The following is a 16,498-nucleotide window of genomic DNA, read 5'->3' on the forward strand; positions in this document are numbered from 1 at the left end:
GCCTGTGCACTGGCGACATCTCATTCCATCACTGCTAAGAGGTTTATTCCACGGCCCACGATATTTTATCCACAATTCCGAAATCCAAAAAGCTTTGGAAACCAACAGTTTTCCCACAAGTTGGTTACAAAACTTGACCTGACTTAACCAGGAAAAATTTTTGGGCCTGGCCTATCCCACTTACTGTGAATGTCCACACCATTCCTTGAGGAAATATTAACGTGTTTTTGTTTGTTTGTTTGTTTTTTTAACGGGGCAGTCTCAGACCCTGCCGAGAGTGTTAAATAATATACCTTATATGTATTGAGAAAACTTTCTAAAATCCAAGATATTCCGAATTCTGGAAACATACCTGAGTTTAACCCTGGCCTCGGCCGTTTTTACAGCTAAGGAAACTGAGGCATTCCCTTCCAAAGCCAAATCCCCATGGTTCTGAGTTGGGGCGGCCCTAGGCTGCTAAAAGCGTGAAGGGTCTCTCCACTGCAACACATGGTTCACAGAACTGCCAAGCCTCAGAGGCTGGCGCCCCCGTAGATGGGACGCCCTGGGGGCTGTGCGCCGGGCGGGGAGAATCCTTGGCGGGAGGGGCAAGGGGGCTTCCGGGGCGGCGGCCACCTGGCCCGGCCCGCTCCGGCCCCGCCCGCTTCTGCTCCGCGCGGTGATTCACTCCCTCCTTCTCCCCGGGGCCCCCTTCCCGGCCAGACGGCGGGCAAGACGGCTGGGTGTGCACCGTCCTCGAACCCACGAGCAAGCGAGCAGATCCTCCGCGCCTCTCGGGACTCCGGTCCACGCCATGGCGGATTCCGAGCGCCTCTCGGCCCCCGGTTGCTGGGCCGCCTGCACCAACTTCTCACGCACCCGAAAGGGAATTCTCCTGTTTGCTGAGATTGTGAGCGTCCCGGAACTGGCGGGTGGGCAAAGGCGGGGTGGGGTGGCTCGACTACGCGGAGCGGGGCAGCTCCGGGGGAGACAGGCGCGTGGCCCGGGCCTCTTGGCAGTGGAGCGAGGGGTGCGTGGGTTGGTGGCGCAGGCCCGAAACCAGGGGCGCACGCAGGACGAGTCAGTGAAGTTTGGAGAAGGTGGTCGGGAGCTGCTGGCTCACGGGGTCAGGCAAGAGGCCCATAGGGGCATATGGGGGGCCCCATGGAGAGAGACCCCATAGACTTATCGGTGGACTCATCGAACGGGTCCCCAGGGGCTGGGTGTTGGGGTGCATCCCGTGGCAGGGCGTGGCGCGGCCTGGGCACTGGCGGAAGGGTTGGCAGAGCGCGCAGGGGCGGGACCTGTTGGGGTGGGGCCCCCGCGCACTAGTCCCGCGGGGTAGGGTGACCAGCCCTCCCCCAGTTCTTCCTCGCCTCTCTGTGGTGGGGTGGGAGGTCCTCAGCTATTTGGGAGCCTCGGTTTCCCGTCCCTCTCAAAGTGGGCGCCTCCTCTGAGTCACTTGTAAAAGGGGTGCGGCGCCTTTAATGGAGCCCTGCCCCTCTGGTATCGCTCTCACCGTTTCCCAAAGAGGTTGCTGGGAGAACCGCATGTCCCGCCCTGTCAAAGCCCTGAAGCTGGCGCCGCGAGTGCTCACAAAAAAACACCTGGAGGCACCACTCCCGGCAGGCCATCCTAGAAGGGAAAAGAGGGGAAACTGAGGCACCTAAATCTACTCCTTACTAGCTGGGTGATCCTGGATAAGTCACTTCATGTCTCTGTGCCTCACTTTTCTCATCTATAAAATAAAGATACTAATGATAGTACCCGGCTCATTAGGGTGATGTGACGATTGAGTGAATTAATACTTGTACAGCTCTTAGAACAACATTTGCAACACAGTGTGCACACAGTAAGTGTTTAGCTATTATTATTTGTCATTTTCCCAGTCCTGGTACGCATCTGAGTTTGAGACCCCCAATTTAAACCAGTTCCCTCGGCCCTGGGAGTTGATCGAGGCCCCCTTTCACATATCCTTCCAGATATTGTGCCTGGTGATTCTGATCTGCTTCGGTGCCTCGACATCAGGATACTCCTTCTTGTCAGTGATAGAGATGGTCTTTGCTGCTATCTTCTTTGTCGTCTACATGTGTGACCTGCACACCAAGATACAGATCATCAACTGGCCTTGGAGTGTGAGAAAGGGGCCACAATGGCAAGGCTAGGGAGGGGCTCGGGAAGTTGGGATTGTGGGGGGAATTCTGGACACTGACTTCCCTCTTCTCCCTACACCTCACAGGATTTCTTCCGAACCCTTGTAGCGGTCATCCTCTACCTGATCACCTCCATTGTTGTGCTTGTTGAGAGAGGAAACCACTCCAAAATCGTTGCAGGGGTAAAGGCTATGGAGTCAGCTCCAAAGCACAGAGAGAGGGGTTTGAGGATCCTGGGGTCATTTCTGCCTCTGCTTCTGCCAGAAAGTGTGTCACCCACAGTAGGTCACACTTGTCCTCAGGGCCTGTAGGAAAGTCTGACCCAGGCCCTGGTTTTACTCCCCAAATCATTTGCTGTAAAGGGCCATCCCTTGTCTGACACAGGGACTTTTGTGGGAAGCACAGAGAGGTGGCCCCTTTGTCGATACACTAGACTATACCATCTGCTAGAGCTTTGTCTCAATGTACAGTATGAATGGCGTCCCCTATATGTGGGGCCACTGTGTGGCTGCACTGTGTAGAAAGGTACTAGGAAGAGGGAGGGTGGGTTAGAGTCCAGTCTCTGGCCTTTCCCTGGGGCTCTCTGGCTTGCCAACCTGGGGCTTTAGCTACCAATCATAGGGTAGTCACTGGAGGTGGTGGATACAAGGAGGTAGGAGGCCGAGTAGGCTGACCAGCCTAATCCACTCCCACCTCACTCCCATTCCCATCCCCAGGTGCTGGGCCTAATCGCTGCATGCCTCTTTGGCTATGATGCCTACATTACCTTCCCCTTGCGGCAGCAAAGACATACAGCAGCCCCTACTGGTAAGTGTGTGGGTGTGTTGGGGGGGTGTTGCTAAGGGGGTGAAAAGAAAATGGGTCTCCCAAGGGGCATGAATGCCAACTCTCTTATTGATACTTAAGGCTTTAGTGCCAATAAGTACCATAAACTTCAGTATTCTTCTTTTTTTTTTTTTTTCTGTACGCGGGCCTCCCACTGCTGTGGCCTCTCCCGTTGCGGAGCACAGGCTCCAGACGTGCAGGCCCAGCGGCCATGGCTCACGGGCCCAGCCGTTCCGCGGCATGTGGGATCCTCCCAGACTGGGGCACAAACCCACGTCCCCTGCATCGGCAGGCGGACTCTCAACCACTGCGCCACCAGGGAAGCCCAAGCTTCAGTATTCTTATCTGCAAAATGGACATATGGATCCAGCCAATGTGTTCTCTCTTTTCCTCTTGCAGACCCTGCAGATGGCCCGGTGTAGGTGAACTCCCTTCATCTCTCTCAGCAACCTGCAAATAACACCTCCATCGAAATAACTCCTCCCCGCCCCTACTACAACACTCCCAGTCAACTCCCAGCCCCCTACTGAGGTAAAAGTGCCTTTATCGCGAGAATTTGTCTTCCAGGCTGCCAATCAACTCCTCTGGGTATGGCCACCTTTATGGGTGTGCCTAGGTTCCCCTTCCTTCTGCAGTATCCAAACGGAGACACCAGTTCTGCCTGGACAGTGCCCCCACCTAAGCCACAAAATGACGGAAGAGGGTGCCTCAGATTTCAGACTCCAGGCCCCAGGTTGTAACCCACTCCTAATAACCTTCTCAGTGTGCATGTGTGTGTGGGAGGAGAGGGGTTCTGTGGAGGAATAAATAAATAATAAGCAGATTATTAGAACATATGATAGTGAGTAAATTAATCCTTTGATCAAATTTAGCTAAATCTCAAGCATCAGGAGGGGGAAAACTGGGGGGAGCTGGAGCAGCTGGAGCAAGGAGGTAAAGAAGCCAGGCCTGTTTTAAAACAAATATTAAATTACTTCAGGAATACAAACAGACGAAGGAGGGAGGAAGGCAGGGGATTTATGACTTAAGTTGCGGGGCTGGGTCATCATCTACACTGACTTGAGAATGCAGCCCTCCAGAACTGTCACTCCTTCAAGCCACGATGCAGTTCTTGTCTCTGGCCTGGCGAGGCATCCCTGGGCGAGAGTTCCCGGGGAGCTGTGGAGATGGGGAATTGAGGGTCTCAGTTGCAGTGCCCTGAGCAGGCATTGGCCTGCACAGGTGCGGGGGCAGTGGGATGCGTTCCCCTAGGAAGAAGCCGTCGTCCTCTGAGGATTCGGAACTGGGACTGGAAGGCGAGCTGGAGCAAGATCCCGAGTCCGACCCTGATCCCAAGTCACATTGATGGTGGCGACGTCTGCCAGAGCGGCGGCGGTGATGGTGGCGGTGGTGGTGGTGGTGATGGTGGCAGCGATGTGTGGGGCCCCTGGGCGGGGGGCTGCGTGGCCTGCGGCGCTGGGCTGGGGGCACACTCAGGGACCGCCGCGGGCCTCCCTCAGACACCAAAGGGTCGCGGAAGCTGACGCGTGGGGTGCTCTGGCGACCAAAGGCACCATCTTCTGGGCGCGGGTCCGGCTGGCCGGGAGGCCCTGAGGGTGGTTCGGGGACACTGCGGAGCCCCAGCTCGGGCATGGAGTGGCGGTGAGGGGCCCCTCTCAGAAAGCGGGCAGGCTCCTCGGGGCCTGCAGCTGGAAAGACAGAGATGGAGCGACTCCCTGTATCTCTCGCCCCACCCCTACCCCAGCCCAGGGGAGGCCTTTGGAAAGGGCCTTCTCTCTCCCCCATCAGGACTGGAAAAGTGGAGGCAGGCATGGGGCGGCGCAGCGAGGTGGGAAGTCCGGGAAATGTGAGGCCTGGGGCAGGTTCTGGGTGGAGGGAAGGTTGAAAGCAGGAGGAACAGGACCAGATGGATTGGTGTATGGGGTGTGGCCGGGGTGGGGGCGTGGCTCCTGGTGAAAGGGGAGTGGCATAGGCTGGAGCAGACAGGGTCTGGGATAGGATGGGGGCGGGGCCTGGGGGCGGAGGGTGAGGGGTAGAGGGTTTGGAGGAAAGGAGGAACTTGGGCTCAAGCTGGGACAAGTTGAGGTAGGGGAAGGGCCCTGTACAGAAGTGGGGTGGAACCAGGGTTCACGTTGGGGTGTAGTTGGGGATGGAGACTAGGCCTGGAATAGTTTGGGGACGGAGCCAGGGCTGTGATGGGGGCAGGGCCAGGGATGCCACAGGTGAAGGGCACAGGGATGGCACAGGGATGCCACAGGTGAAGGGCGAATCAAGGGGCGGGGACAGGGTTGAGGCGGGGGCACCGGAGTGGCTGGGAGTGGCTGGGTGTGGCTGGAAGGTTGGCTCACCAGGCGCTGGCTCGGTGCTGGTGCCTTTGGTGGAGGTCTCAGACGCCCCCTCCACAGCAGAGAAAGAGGCTGTAGAGGCTGTGAGAGGTGTGGAGACCGTGCCTGCGCTCCAGCTGCGGCGGCCGGGCCCCGGAGCCGTGAGCTCGGACCCCAGGCTGCAGGCTCGGGAGCAGAAGATGAGGCCACGGCGTGGCAGGAAGGGGCGGCCCAAGAGCGCTCGCCCACAGCGACTACAACAGAAGCAGCGGTCTGAGGCGTGCCAGTGCTGGCCCTCATAAGCCATCTGGCCCTGGTCCAGGCCTGCGGGGATGGACACGAGGAGGAAAACTGAGGCAGAGCCCCCAGGCATATTCCCAACCCTCCTGAATAGGGGCCCTTCTTGGGAAGAGGTAGGGAATCTGAGGCAGGGTACCCGGAGATGCCCTCTCCCCCCACCTCTCCAGAATGGGGCCCTTCCTCATCCTTCTCTCCTGGAAACTGGCTGATAAATGTCTCCTCTGCCTCCCTTTCTTTCCCAGGGTGGGGGTAGACATTGGACTCCAAGATGTGGATCAGGCTTAGACATTAAGAGGTGGCTTCAGGTGGAAGGAGAGTGAAGGTGGACCTGAAGAAGAGGCCTGGGTGGTGGCGGCAGGACATAGAAGGTAGGGCATGGCCTTGGTGGGAAGGGAGTGGGTCTTAGAGAGTAGGGTCTGGCTTAGAAGGTAGGGTTTACCTAGGCTGATGGAGGAGAGTCTTAGAGAATAGGGCATAGCTTGGAGTAGGGGCCAGGCTGAGAGGGTAGGAGGGTAGCTCTGGTGGGGGGCAGGGCTAGGAATTAGAGGGCACTCTGGAGGTGGACCTAAATGTGTAGTGGTGCCTAGTGTAGGTCGGGTTTAGAAAGTATGGCGTGATGGGGGGCATTGGTAATGGAATTGCAGGGAAGGGTATAGGGCTACAGTGCTGGAGCTAGACTTAAAGTATGGTGTATAACGGAAGATGGGGCCTGAAAGATGCCCCCAGGAGGAATCCTGGGGGTGGGGCTGTGACCCAGCTGTCCATCCATCCCCCATCCAGTCCCATGTTCACCCACCAATGTGCTCCCCACAGCCATCACAATACTCCGCGTGGCGGGCCTCGTAGCAGGCGCAGCAGTGGGGGCGGCTCTGACGCATGACATAGCGCTGCCCTCCCAGTGATGCTTCACACTCAAAGCAGCAGAAGTGACCCATGTGCCAGTGCCGGCCCTCGGCCTCTGTGCACTCAGGGGAGAAGATGATCTGGGGGGCAAAGGCCATCCATGGCCATCAGAAGGGCCTGCCCCTGCCCACCCCTCCGTTCACACCCCTGGGCAGAGAGACACGAACCTCGTCACAGGCTTGGCAGCGCGGGCGCAGGCGTTCAGCATGGTGGCGACCACAGTAGACCTTGCCAGCATGGTAGAAGTAGATGAGGTCCACCAGCAGCTCCCGGCACGTGGAGCACACAAAGCACTGTGGGTGCCAGCAGGCACCCAGGCCTGCACGGCTGGCAAACACGGCGATGTCCCCACCTCCAATCTGCTTCCCGCACTGCCAAATGACAGGTGGACGCCGTCACCATCATCAAGATGGTAGGATGGATGGTAGGCGTGTCACACGTGGGCCTTCCCCGTGGCCTTTGTGACCGGCCCCATCCAGGGGGTAACTTTGAGATAGGCCCTGGACGCTGCTCCTGGGGGAGACCACAGAGACAGGCTCTATTTCTCGTGGGTGGCCTTAAAGGCAAGTCTCCCCTTCAGGGAGTTGGGGAAACCATAGAGACAGGCCAGGCCCAGTTGGGGGATCTTAGCAACAGACCTCACCTAACAGTAAGATCTAAGGTTAGGCTCCACCCACCAGGGGGCGCTTAGAGACAAATCCCACCCATCACCCAGCTCTAGAGACAGGCCCTGCCACTGTGGGTTGGTTCTTAAAGACAAGTCTCAATCATAAGAGGACCAAAGAGATAGCCCACGCCCCATGTACACTGACTTCATGGAGGGGAGAAAACTCTTTCCAGAGCCTGGCAGATGGGCCCTGTACCCCAGGGCTTGGAGCAAAGGCACCATTACTCACTGGGGCCCTCCATGGCTCACCTCCTCACAGATGGCCCCAGTGATGGTCACAGGGAAGATGCGCACGGTGCCACGCCCCAGATTCTCCCGCTTCCGCTGCTGGCTGAAGGCTCTGAGCTCTTTCTTCTCTTCCTCTTCCAGTGCTGTGCAGTACTGTGCCTGGAGTAGTGGGGATCTTCCAGGCTCCTCCCCTGATGCCTGCCCCCAGCCTTCTTCCAAATTTCATCCATGCTCAAAAAATTTACTTCTAGGCCTTTATATAGATGGTGCTTCCTGCCTGAAATACCCACCCCTTACCTCTTCTCCCAAGGCACAGCTGTGGTTTTGCCTGTCCAGACCTGTCACCTCAGATCAGCTCACCTTTCCTCCTCTGACCCTGCCCACTTCTTTCCAGCTGCCTAGCATTTGTCCAGGCTGTGTCCCCTACCTGGCATGCCCTTCCTGTCTTCTGTCTCCTCACCTCACTGTCATGTGGGGGCAGCTGGTGCAGCAGCTGCTTGATCCTGTATTTCTCCCCGGGACTGTTGACGTAGGGGACCTTGTCCTCTGGAAGGCAGCTGAAAAATTGGTATACCTGGGAGGACATGGGGGATGGGAGAAAACAATTGAGACTAGGGGTGATGCAGTGGGATGGTGGGTCCCTACTTTTCTGAGAAAATTAAAGTCATCATGAGGGAACTTCTATTGACCCCCTCCTCCCTACAGGCCAGATCATTTCTGCCACTTCCTAAGCATACTGAGAGTTCCCTCATGTCTTGACCCCACTTTTCCCTCCATCTGCTGCTCCACTTTTCTCTCCCCTTTATAGCAAAATTACTTGAAGGAGTTGTGTGCATTTGCTGTCTCCACTTCCTCTCCTCCCATTCTCTCTAGACCCCAGCCCAGTCAGGCTTCCCCACCCCCTCTGTCCCTGCCTCTCCTCCAAAGCTATTCCTGTCATAGTCATTGATGATATCCACATCGCTGAACTCATTGTTCAGGTCTCAGTCTTCATCCAACTTGACCCATCAGTAGCACTGGACACAGCTGATCACTCCCTCTTCCTGGAAACACTCTGTTCCCTTAGCTTCCAGAACACCACACAGCCCTGGGTTTGTTTCCTCCTACCTTATTGGCTGCTCCTTCTCTGTCCCTGTTTTGGTTCCTCCTCAACTGGCCAACCCCTAAATGTGGGAGGGTCCTCAGGCTCAGTCCTTGGTCCTCTTGCCTCTGTCTACCTTCAGTCCCTTGGGAATCGAATCCACCCTCATGGCTATAAATACCATCTCATGGCTAATGCCTCACAAATGCATACCTCCAGCCCTGTGACCTCTCACTTGAGTTCCAGACAACGTGACCACTCAGATGTCCAACAGGCATCTCATACTCCAGATAGCCAAAACCAAACTTATGCCCTTAGCCCTCAAACTTGCTCCTGCCTTGGCCTGCCCCATATCAGTCAATCCATCCATCCTTGGGGTCATCTTTGACTCCTCTGTCACACCCACAAGCAAATCCTCTCAGCTCTACTTTCAAAATATAACTAGAATCTGGCCACCACTCACTACTTCCACTGCCAGCGCCATCATCAGTCACTTGGACCATTGCAGTAGCCTCCCCTTCACTGATCCCTCTGCTTCCATCCTCACTCTTACTGTCCATTCTACACTCAGCAGCCAGCGGGATTCTGTTAAGTCCTAAGACAAATCACATCCCTTCTCTGCTCACAAGCCTCTTGTGTCCTCTCCCTCATTCAGAGTGGAAGTCAGAGTTCTGTCCATGGCCTCCGCCATCTCTGACCTCACCTCCAACCACTCGCCCCATTGCTCACTGTGCTCCAGATACACTGGTCTCCTCGCTGTTTCTCATACACGCCAAGCACACTCCTGCCTCAAGGCCTTTGCATTAGCTGTTTCCCTTGCCTGGATTGCTCTAACCTCAGATATCTGCATGGCTCGTATCCTCACCTCCTTCAAGAAGCTCAAACATCATACTCTCACAGAGGTTGACCTGGGCACCCTACTTACAATTCTAACATCTCTCTCTCTCTCTCTCCCCCCCTCCCTCTCTTCCACTTCCCTGCTCTATTTGTTCCATAGCCCTTACACCACCTGACATATATTTACAGGTTTGCTTATTGGCTCTTGCTCCCTTTGGGAATACAGCCTCCATGTGGGCAGATGTATTTTTTTGTGTTTTGTTCATTGCTGTGTTCTCAGTGCCTAGAACATTGTCTGACATGCAGTAAGTGCTCAGTGACTGTTTGTTGAATGAATCAGTCAATGGAAATGTAGTGAATGAAGTGCTGGGATAAGACCTGAGGTAAGGGGAGGACAGGAGAGGGGTGAACAGGTCCTGAGGAACTGGCCCAGTGATCAATCAGGGTTCCCTGCTAGACCACAGGGGGGTCAGAAGGACATGCACAGTCTGACCACGCACCCTAGAGTTTCCCTGGAAATGGGTTCCCACTTGAGTGTGCATGTGTGTGTGCCCACTGGTGAGCAAGAGTGGGTGGTGGCGTTTGGTCACCTGCTCGGGCTTGAGACCAGGGGGCACCCAGGCATACTCCTCCGAGGCACAGCCGGAGTCATCGTCAGAGATGGAGTGGCGCTGGAAGTCTGAGATTAGCCGACACATGATGCGTTCCAGGTCCACAGGCACTGCGTGCACGGCGTGCTCCTCCCGTGGGCACTTGCAGTGCTGGCAGATCTTTCTGAGGGGACCAGGATGGGGGGTCAGTTCCTAAGGGATGGCCCACTTGGACCCCTTGGCAGCCCAAGGAAGTCCAACTGAGGGCCAGAGACATTCAGATTATCACCAGCAAAAGACTCCGAGCCAGACAGGGGCCTGGGGGCAGTGCTGAGCGGAGGTGGGGCTGTGAGCCAGACTACTGTGGGGAGTTGGCGGGGGCTGTGAGGGGCAGAGCGGCCAGCTGGGGGCAGGGCTGTGAGCTGGGAGTGGGGCTGTGGGGCCTGGGCCGAGGATGTGAAGTGGTGGTGGGGCTGTGGGAGGTCTCAAGGCCATCCCCTGACTTTCAGCACTGGGACTTGGGTCACACTCTCCCGGCAACGAGCCTGAGCAGGGGTGGGGCTCTGAGTCTGAGATTGGAGTTATAAATCTAGGGGTTTCCTCTCATGACTTTGGACGTGGTGGGGGAACTTTCCCTAGGGGCGGGCTCTAGCTTGTGCTGAGGCTCTGAGCCTGGGTGAGTAGGGCTCTGTCTGTGGTATTTTATGGGACGTTTTGGGTACAGGGCTCCACTAGGAGGATAGGACCTGGGTCTGGGAGAGGAGTTCTGAGCCCCAGAAGGGGGCTGGAGGTCAGTGGGCGGTGCTTAGAGCCTGGGACGGAGGATCTCCCTAGAGATGGGACTCAGAAACTTGGAGCACACTTCTTGGGGCGGGGCTGTGTAGTAGGCGGAGCTCTCCTGGGAACTGGACAATTGGGAATGAGTCAGGGGAGGGGCTCTGGACTTGAGCTTTCTCTAAGACCTGGCTCAAGCCTAGGGGCGTGGCCTAAGTCGGGGCGGGGTGGGGGGGCTTCCCCTAAGGGCAGGTTCCCATAAGGGCAGGACCCTGACGAAGACAAGGTCCTGGGATGGTCACCTACCTCCAGCCATGCAGCAGGAAGCCGGGGCACTGCTCCCTGCAGGAGTTGCAGGGCTGGCCGCGGTCTGGGTCCTCTGCCTCTTGAGGCTGTAGTGGGAGGGGGCAGACGCGGGACCCGGCGAGGTGCGCGCGGGCGGGGAGGGAGAGAGAAGTCAACGCCCGCCTCTCCACTCTGAGGCCGGCAACCACACGCCGGGGCCTGTCCCACCAGGGCAACGCCGGGCAGGCTGGGACAGAGCCCAGAGCGCGGGGGAGGGGGACACAACCGAGGGAGAGGCGGGGGAGCTGAGGCCACCTCCCTATCTGCCGCCCCTTTCAGGGAATTCCCCTCCCCGGGCCAGCATCGGACTCCCCTCACCCAGCCCCGACACCTCCCACCAGCCTCTGACTCCTCCAGGCCTCAAAACCCCTCCCCCTGAACTCAGAGTACTCTCCCCACCAGAGCAGAGCCCCTACTCTGGGTGTCTCCTCTCAGGGCTCATCTCGGCCCCTTCTCCACTCAGGAAGCCAGCAGCACTCCAGTTCCACAGGGTAGGAATCTGAGACCCCATCCTTACTTGGGATCCCCACGTGAGCCCTGCTCCTCTCTTCAGAAGCTCAAGAGCCCATCCCCCAAACCCTGGCTTCACCTTTTCACACCCAAGGAACTGAGACCCTCCTCCAGGATCGCAGGAGCCATTGAGCCTTGAGCCATTCAGAAACCCACACCCCAAGAAGCCTTGGCCCTTACCCCTCATATCCTAGGGCTATTCACTCTTCGGGACCACCAAACGCAGACCCCACCCAGACAGCCCCTCCAAAGGAAGAGAGGGACCCTCCCATCTAGGAAGTCAAAAGCTTCCTGGCTCAAGTGGAAGCCTGGAAGCCCTCTCCTCACAAATCCCAACCACTCGACTCTCAGTATTAGGGCACCCCAGGAGTGTAGGGCCTCACTCCTCAGTTCACCTTCCGCCAAGGTACAGGGGGAGGTCCCTTTTCTCATAAGCTCAGGAGGCCCCTGCTCAATCTAAGACTCCAGGACCCAATCTTTTGGCTCTCAGAATCCCCTCCCATAACTCACCCGAGAGGGGAGTGCACCAGGTCCCCGGGGTGCTGATAAAGGTGTGCGGAAAGGTGATTAGGGAGCAAGGGCCACCAGATCTCCACGTTCCTTCCTCCACATACTTCCAACAGCCCCAGGCCCTCCGGTTTGGGAACCCTGAGGATGGGGATTCCCAGATCCTCGGGGAGCGCCTCCTCGCTATCCCTATCCCCTGCTCCCTCTCCCGGGCCTCAGTTTACCCCGACCCCCACCGCTGCCCTGAGTCTCGCTCACCGCGCGCCCGGAGCGGCGCCTCCGGGACCCACGCGCGAACATGGCGCGCCCGGGCAGGGTCAAGCCGGGCCGGGTCAGGCGAATGGAATCCTTGTGGCCGTCTGGCCACCGCGCGTCCGGCAGGGGAGCTCTCGGTTCCGTAAACCTGACACCGGCGTAGGAGGAGCGCGCCCAGCGGGATCCGCCCCTGGGCCTGTTGTCTCTCCCGGGCCAAGGCGCCCCCTGCCTAGAGGTGAGGGGCGCGCAGCCCAGGAACGCCGTGCGCGAAAGCTTCCTTGCACTCCTGCCTGGGCGGGAGCTGGGCCTCAGAAAACACGGCCCCCAGAGCCCCCAGGGTTCCACGTGGTCTCTCACAGGACATTCTAGGGCTTGAGGGCTCTGTAGTGGAGGAGTGGGAACTTGGAAGTGGCGACCTGACTGCAAGGAGTGTGCGCTACAGTACTTGTATCGACGCTTCACGTGATTTATCTTGGATGTTTATTTGGGGGATGGGTTAAAGCCACCTCTTGGCCCCCTCCCCACTGGTGATGTTCTGAGCGTCTCTTTCCCCCGGATGAATGCTGCAAGAACGGTCCCCAGCCCCATCGCAGCCCCAGCTGGTGCTCCCTCACCCCATCACAGAGCTCGATCTTACGCCCCCGCCCCACGTCCCCGCTCTCATCCGTTTTCAGAGCCGGGGGCGGGGGGTGGTTAAAGTTACTGGCCAGGTTCCGAGGCCCCCTTCCTTGTTCGCTCCCCATCTTTACAGGCCCAGCTGCGATGTCCCCTAAGTCCTGAGAAATAGATTTTCAAGCCTTCCCTCCCCTGCTCCCACTTTTCTCTCTCCAGTGATTCTTTCCCTGAGCTCATTCCCTGAGCTAGGAGTCTCTCCGCGCTCTCAGGCTTCACTATGCCTCGGGGCTGGGAGGAGGGAGTCCCCGGCACACAGCCAGAACTCCGGTGCCCGGCCAGGGTCTCTAATTAGGCACCGCTGTGGCGGCGGTCAGCCAGGCCCTTCATTGTGGGCGCTGGGGACCTCACCTCCCATCCCCACCGCGCCCCATTACGCACATCCTGGTCACTTCCCGCCCCTCCCTGCCCCAGGGAGGAGCCTGAGACAGGTTATAGGGAGTGAATGAAAGAACTAACGAGTCACCTTGGCGCCCCGCCTCCCGGCCTTGCAGCCTAGTCGGTTTCCCGGTTCTCCAGCTGGAGCAGAGACAAGGAAATAGAGAGACATCGGGGTCTAAAGAATGCGAGGCGGACGGCTAGAGGGAATTCTCCCTTTGAACCGTTTGGGGATTCAAGGACAGGGCTCCACAGGGGCTGGGAAGGGGCATGGCTAAGGGACCAGAATTAGAACCGAACCCTAGAAAGACTGGGCATTCGGTGGCCAGTAGTGGGGCAGTTGGCAGGGCTACTCAGAGAGTGACTTAGAATGATCGGCAGGCGAGGCTTCACAGAGGATAGGGCTCGGCAAAACACTGTTGCAGGGGCCGAAAATGGTGGGGTGACTCGAACGGTGTCCAGCAGGTCGGAGGCGGAGCTTCCTCTCGCCTCCTCTTCCCCATCTTTCTCTCCCCCTTCCAAAAAGACACACTCAGAAGTAAGAGCCGTGTGAACTAGGTGGTTGAGGAGTTTATTTAGGGGAGAAGAATTCATCATATTTTTTCTTCCTCGGGGATGGAGTCTTCAAACAATACCGAAGGGCACGGGAAAGGGTGGGGGTCTGGAGGGGAGGGGGAGGGTCCACAGCCAGACAAAATGGCAACACACAAGCACAGGCACTACCGACGTCACAGACACAGCAGAGGGTGCAGGATAGGGGCTCCAGACCGGGCCTCCAACCACTCCGGGACGGGTGGGGGTGTGGAGGGAGGGAGGAGGCCGGGGGGGGGGCGGGGAGAAGGGTAGGTCGGCCCCACAGACCCTTTGGCTCTGTCCTCTGATTGCCTAGCTGTCCCATCTCGGGGTAGGCAAGGGTGTGGGGTTGCCTCTCTCTGGATCCCACCCCTTACCCTCCAATTCTTATCTCTCAGCTCTTCCCAGGCCACCTCAGTCCCCAGCCTTGGCCAAGGATATTCCCCGCTACCCCTAACAAAACCCATCCCTCAGCTCCTAACCAAGCCTCTCACCTCGCCCTCCCCACTGCCAAGCCCACCCACTTTAAAACATATTTTCTTCACTGTTCCTTTGCGGGGGCGGGGTTGCTCCTTCAGAAACCACCATGCACGCCCCACTCTAAGCCCCGAACTGTCTGGAACACGGACCACGACCTCACTCCAAGTTTGGCCCATTCCTGAACTCCACTTCTTGCCTTGCCCAAGGTCGGCCCCCTTTAGAATCAAACTCAGTCTCTCGGAGTGTTCAAAGCCACACCCCTTCCATAGACTCTGGTCCCAATCCAAGGCCCGCCCACTCTGGGGCCTCACCCACCGCCTGCTTCAAGCCGCACCCCTCTAGAACCACGCCTTTAGCGTTTTTCCAAACCCAGTGTCCAGGTCCCAAGTCACACTCCTTCCGTGGAACCCTGTCCTACTCCAACCCCTGCCCACTGTGGGCCCACCCGCTGCCTCACTCAAAGCTCCACCCCTTCAAGGACCACACCATCAGCTTCCTTCTAAGCCCCATTTTAGAATGCTGTAGGGCACCCTTCTTCCTCAGACTCCAGATCCAGTATGTCTGGAACCCAACCCCTCTGCCTACTAGCCCCGTGCACTCCAGAGGTCCTCTCCAAGACCACCTTGTGTCCCAAGCTCCCCCAGTCTCTGCCTTTCTCCTCTCTTCAGAGTTGAATTTTCCCTAATGGCCCCTGTTCAGGCATTGCTAGAGGAATCAAGGCCCGAGTTGGGAGGAGGGGAGGGAGAGAGGGGAGAGTCTGAACTCACACCCACCCTCCCCACCCAGCCTTCTGTCTCCTCCCTGTCCCCCTTACAGAGCCCCCCAACCTCAGGGCACAGGGCCAGGGAACAGAGAGGGGCCAAAGGATGAAGGGGAAGGGGTGGGGGTAAGAGAGGGGCCCATGCAAGATCGGGTCCCTAATGCATAAGGGGGGGTGGAGTGGGGGCAGGGCTCAGACAGATAAATAGATATTTATATATAATATATATATATATAAACAGCAAAGACAGTTAAGTGTCTCCTGGTTTGAGGGGTGGAGACCTGGGGTGTAGGGATGGGAACGGGGGGCAGTCCTTCTCCTGAGCTCTTGCCTACCAACGGGGTCCTCCCGGGCTGCACTGACCTGTGGAGACAAAAGATACAAAAGGTGAGGGGGTCCAGACACAGGTGGCGCCTTTAGGGAAGGGCTGGGCTGCTATGCCTCTGCCCTGGCTTCACCCTCTATCTGCCATGACCTTTCTTCCTTCCTTCTTCCTTCACTTATAGTCTTGGGGTCAGCTGCATCCCAGCTGCCCCTGCTGGGAAGATATACCTTGCCTTCACTAGATTAGGTACCAAAGAAATGACGGTTTCCCCTTCCCCCCAACCCAAAAAAGTCTGTTAACAGGTACTGTTCTCCTCATTGGTGGTAAACTATATTGAGCGGAGCAAAGATCCTTATCTTTGTGGAGCTTACACTGTAGCAGGGGAGAAAGACTTAAACATTTACCATGATGTATAAATAAGTTATCTAGTATGACATAAGGTGATAATAAGTGAAATGGAAAAACAAAAAGTAGACTGGGGTGAGGGGGATTACGAGTGACAGTAGGGGAAGAAAGGTTGCTGTAGTACTTAGGTAGTCAGAGAAGACCTCATTGAAGAAGTGACATTGGAATAAAGACTTAAGGAGGTGAGGGAATGAGCCAATGCAGATAACTGGAAAGAAGAGCATTCTGGGTAGGGAGCACAGCCAGTGCAAAGGCCCTGGGGTGGGACCACATCTAGTGTGTTTGAGGAACAGCAAGGAGATCAGTGGGGCTTCAGTGGAGTGAGCAAGTGAGAGTGGTAGGAGGTGATGTCTGAGAGGTAGGTAATGGGGTCACATAGGAGCTTGTAGACAAGGTTGGGAGGCCTTCAGCTTTGACTCTGGATAAGGTATAAATCAAGTGGAGATTTTAAGCAGAGAAGAAGAGTAAAATGATAGTAAAATGTCTCATGCTATGTTGTTTCTTTTATTTCCTCAATAAATGTTTCTTACCATTAGTAGTGCTCTAGGTGATGTGTCTATAGCATGAATTAGTCATGGTCACATCCACTAGTCTAGTAGAAGAGACAGTCAATAAACATATAAACTA

General features: G+C 57.0%; 2 protein-coding genes across 2 annotated transcripts; one reads left to right on the forward strand and one right to left on the reverse strand.

The window, feature by feature from the left end:
* Positions 1 to 709: 709 nt before the first annotated feature.
* Positions 710 to 3,793, forward strand: PLP2 (proteolipid protein 2). The gene is made up of 5 exons (XM_079727801.1): positions 710 to 889; positions 1,962 to 2,114; positions 2,219 to 2,314; positions 2,849 to 2,939; positions 3,357 to 3,793. The coding sequence occupies exons 1-5, from the start codon at positions 794 to 796 to the stop codon at positions 3,377 to 3,379; spliced, it is 459 nt and encodes a 152-aa protein (XP_079583927.1). The 5' UTR covers positions 710 to 793; the 3' UTR covers positions 3,380 to 3,793.
* Positions 3,794 to 3,939: 146 nt separating this feature from the next.
* On the reverse strand, positions 3,940 to 12,323 carry PRICKLE3 (prickle planar cell polarity protein 3; the record flags this gene model as incomplete). Its single annotated transcript, XM_079727798.1, has 9 exons — positions 3,940 to 4,645; positions 5,306 to 5,605; positions 6,378 to 6,564; positions 6,652 to 6,855; positions 7,401 to 7,538; positions 7,840 to 7,953; positions 9,888 to 10,071; positions 10,968 to 11,053; positions 12,282 to 12,323. 9 exons carry the CDS (start codon positions 12,321 to 12,323, stop codon positions 4,050 to 4,052), a joined length of 1,851 nt encoding a protein of 616 aa, XP_079583924.1. The 3' UTR covers positions 3,940 to 4,049.
* Positions 12,324 to 16,498: the final 4,175 nt, after the last annotated feature.

This window comes from Hyperoodon ampullatus (genome assembly GCF_949752795.1).
Source record: "Hyperoodon ampullatus genome assembly, chromosome: X".
In the NCBI taxonomy this organism is placed as follows: Eukaryota; Metazoa; Chordata; class Mammalia; order Artiodactyla; family Ziphiidae; genus Hyperoodon; species Hyperoodon ampullatus.

What these genes read in the sequence shown, in the direction of transcription:
- PLP2 (XM_079727801.1), top strand. Translation starts at nt 794, where the DNA reads ATGGCGGATTCCGAGCGCCTCTCGGCCCCCGGTTGCTGGGCCGCCTGC. An exon ending in ACTCCAAAATCGTTGCAGGG is followed by an intron (nt 2,315 to 2,848) that starts GTAAAGGCTATG and finishes TCCCATCCCCAG; the next exon opens with GTGCTGGGCCTAATCGCTGC. An exon ending in ACATACAGCAGCCCCTACTG is followed by an intron (nt 2,940 to 3,356) that starts GTAAGTGTGTGG and finishes TTCCTCTTGCAG; the next exon opens with ACCCTGCAGATGGCCCGGTG.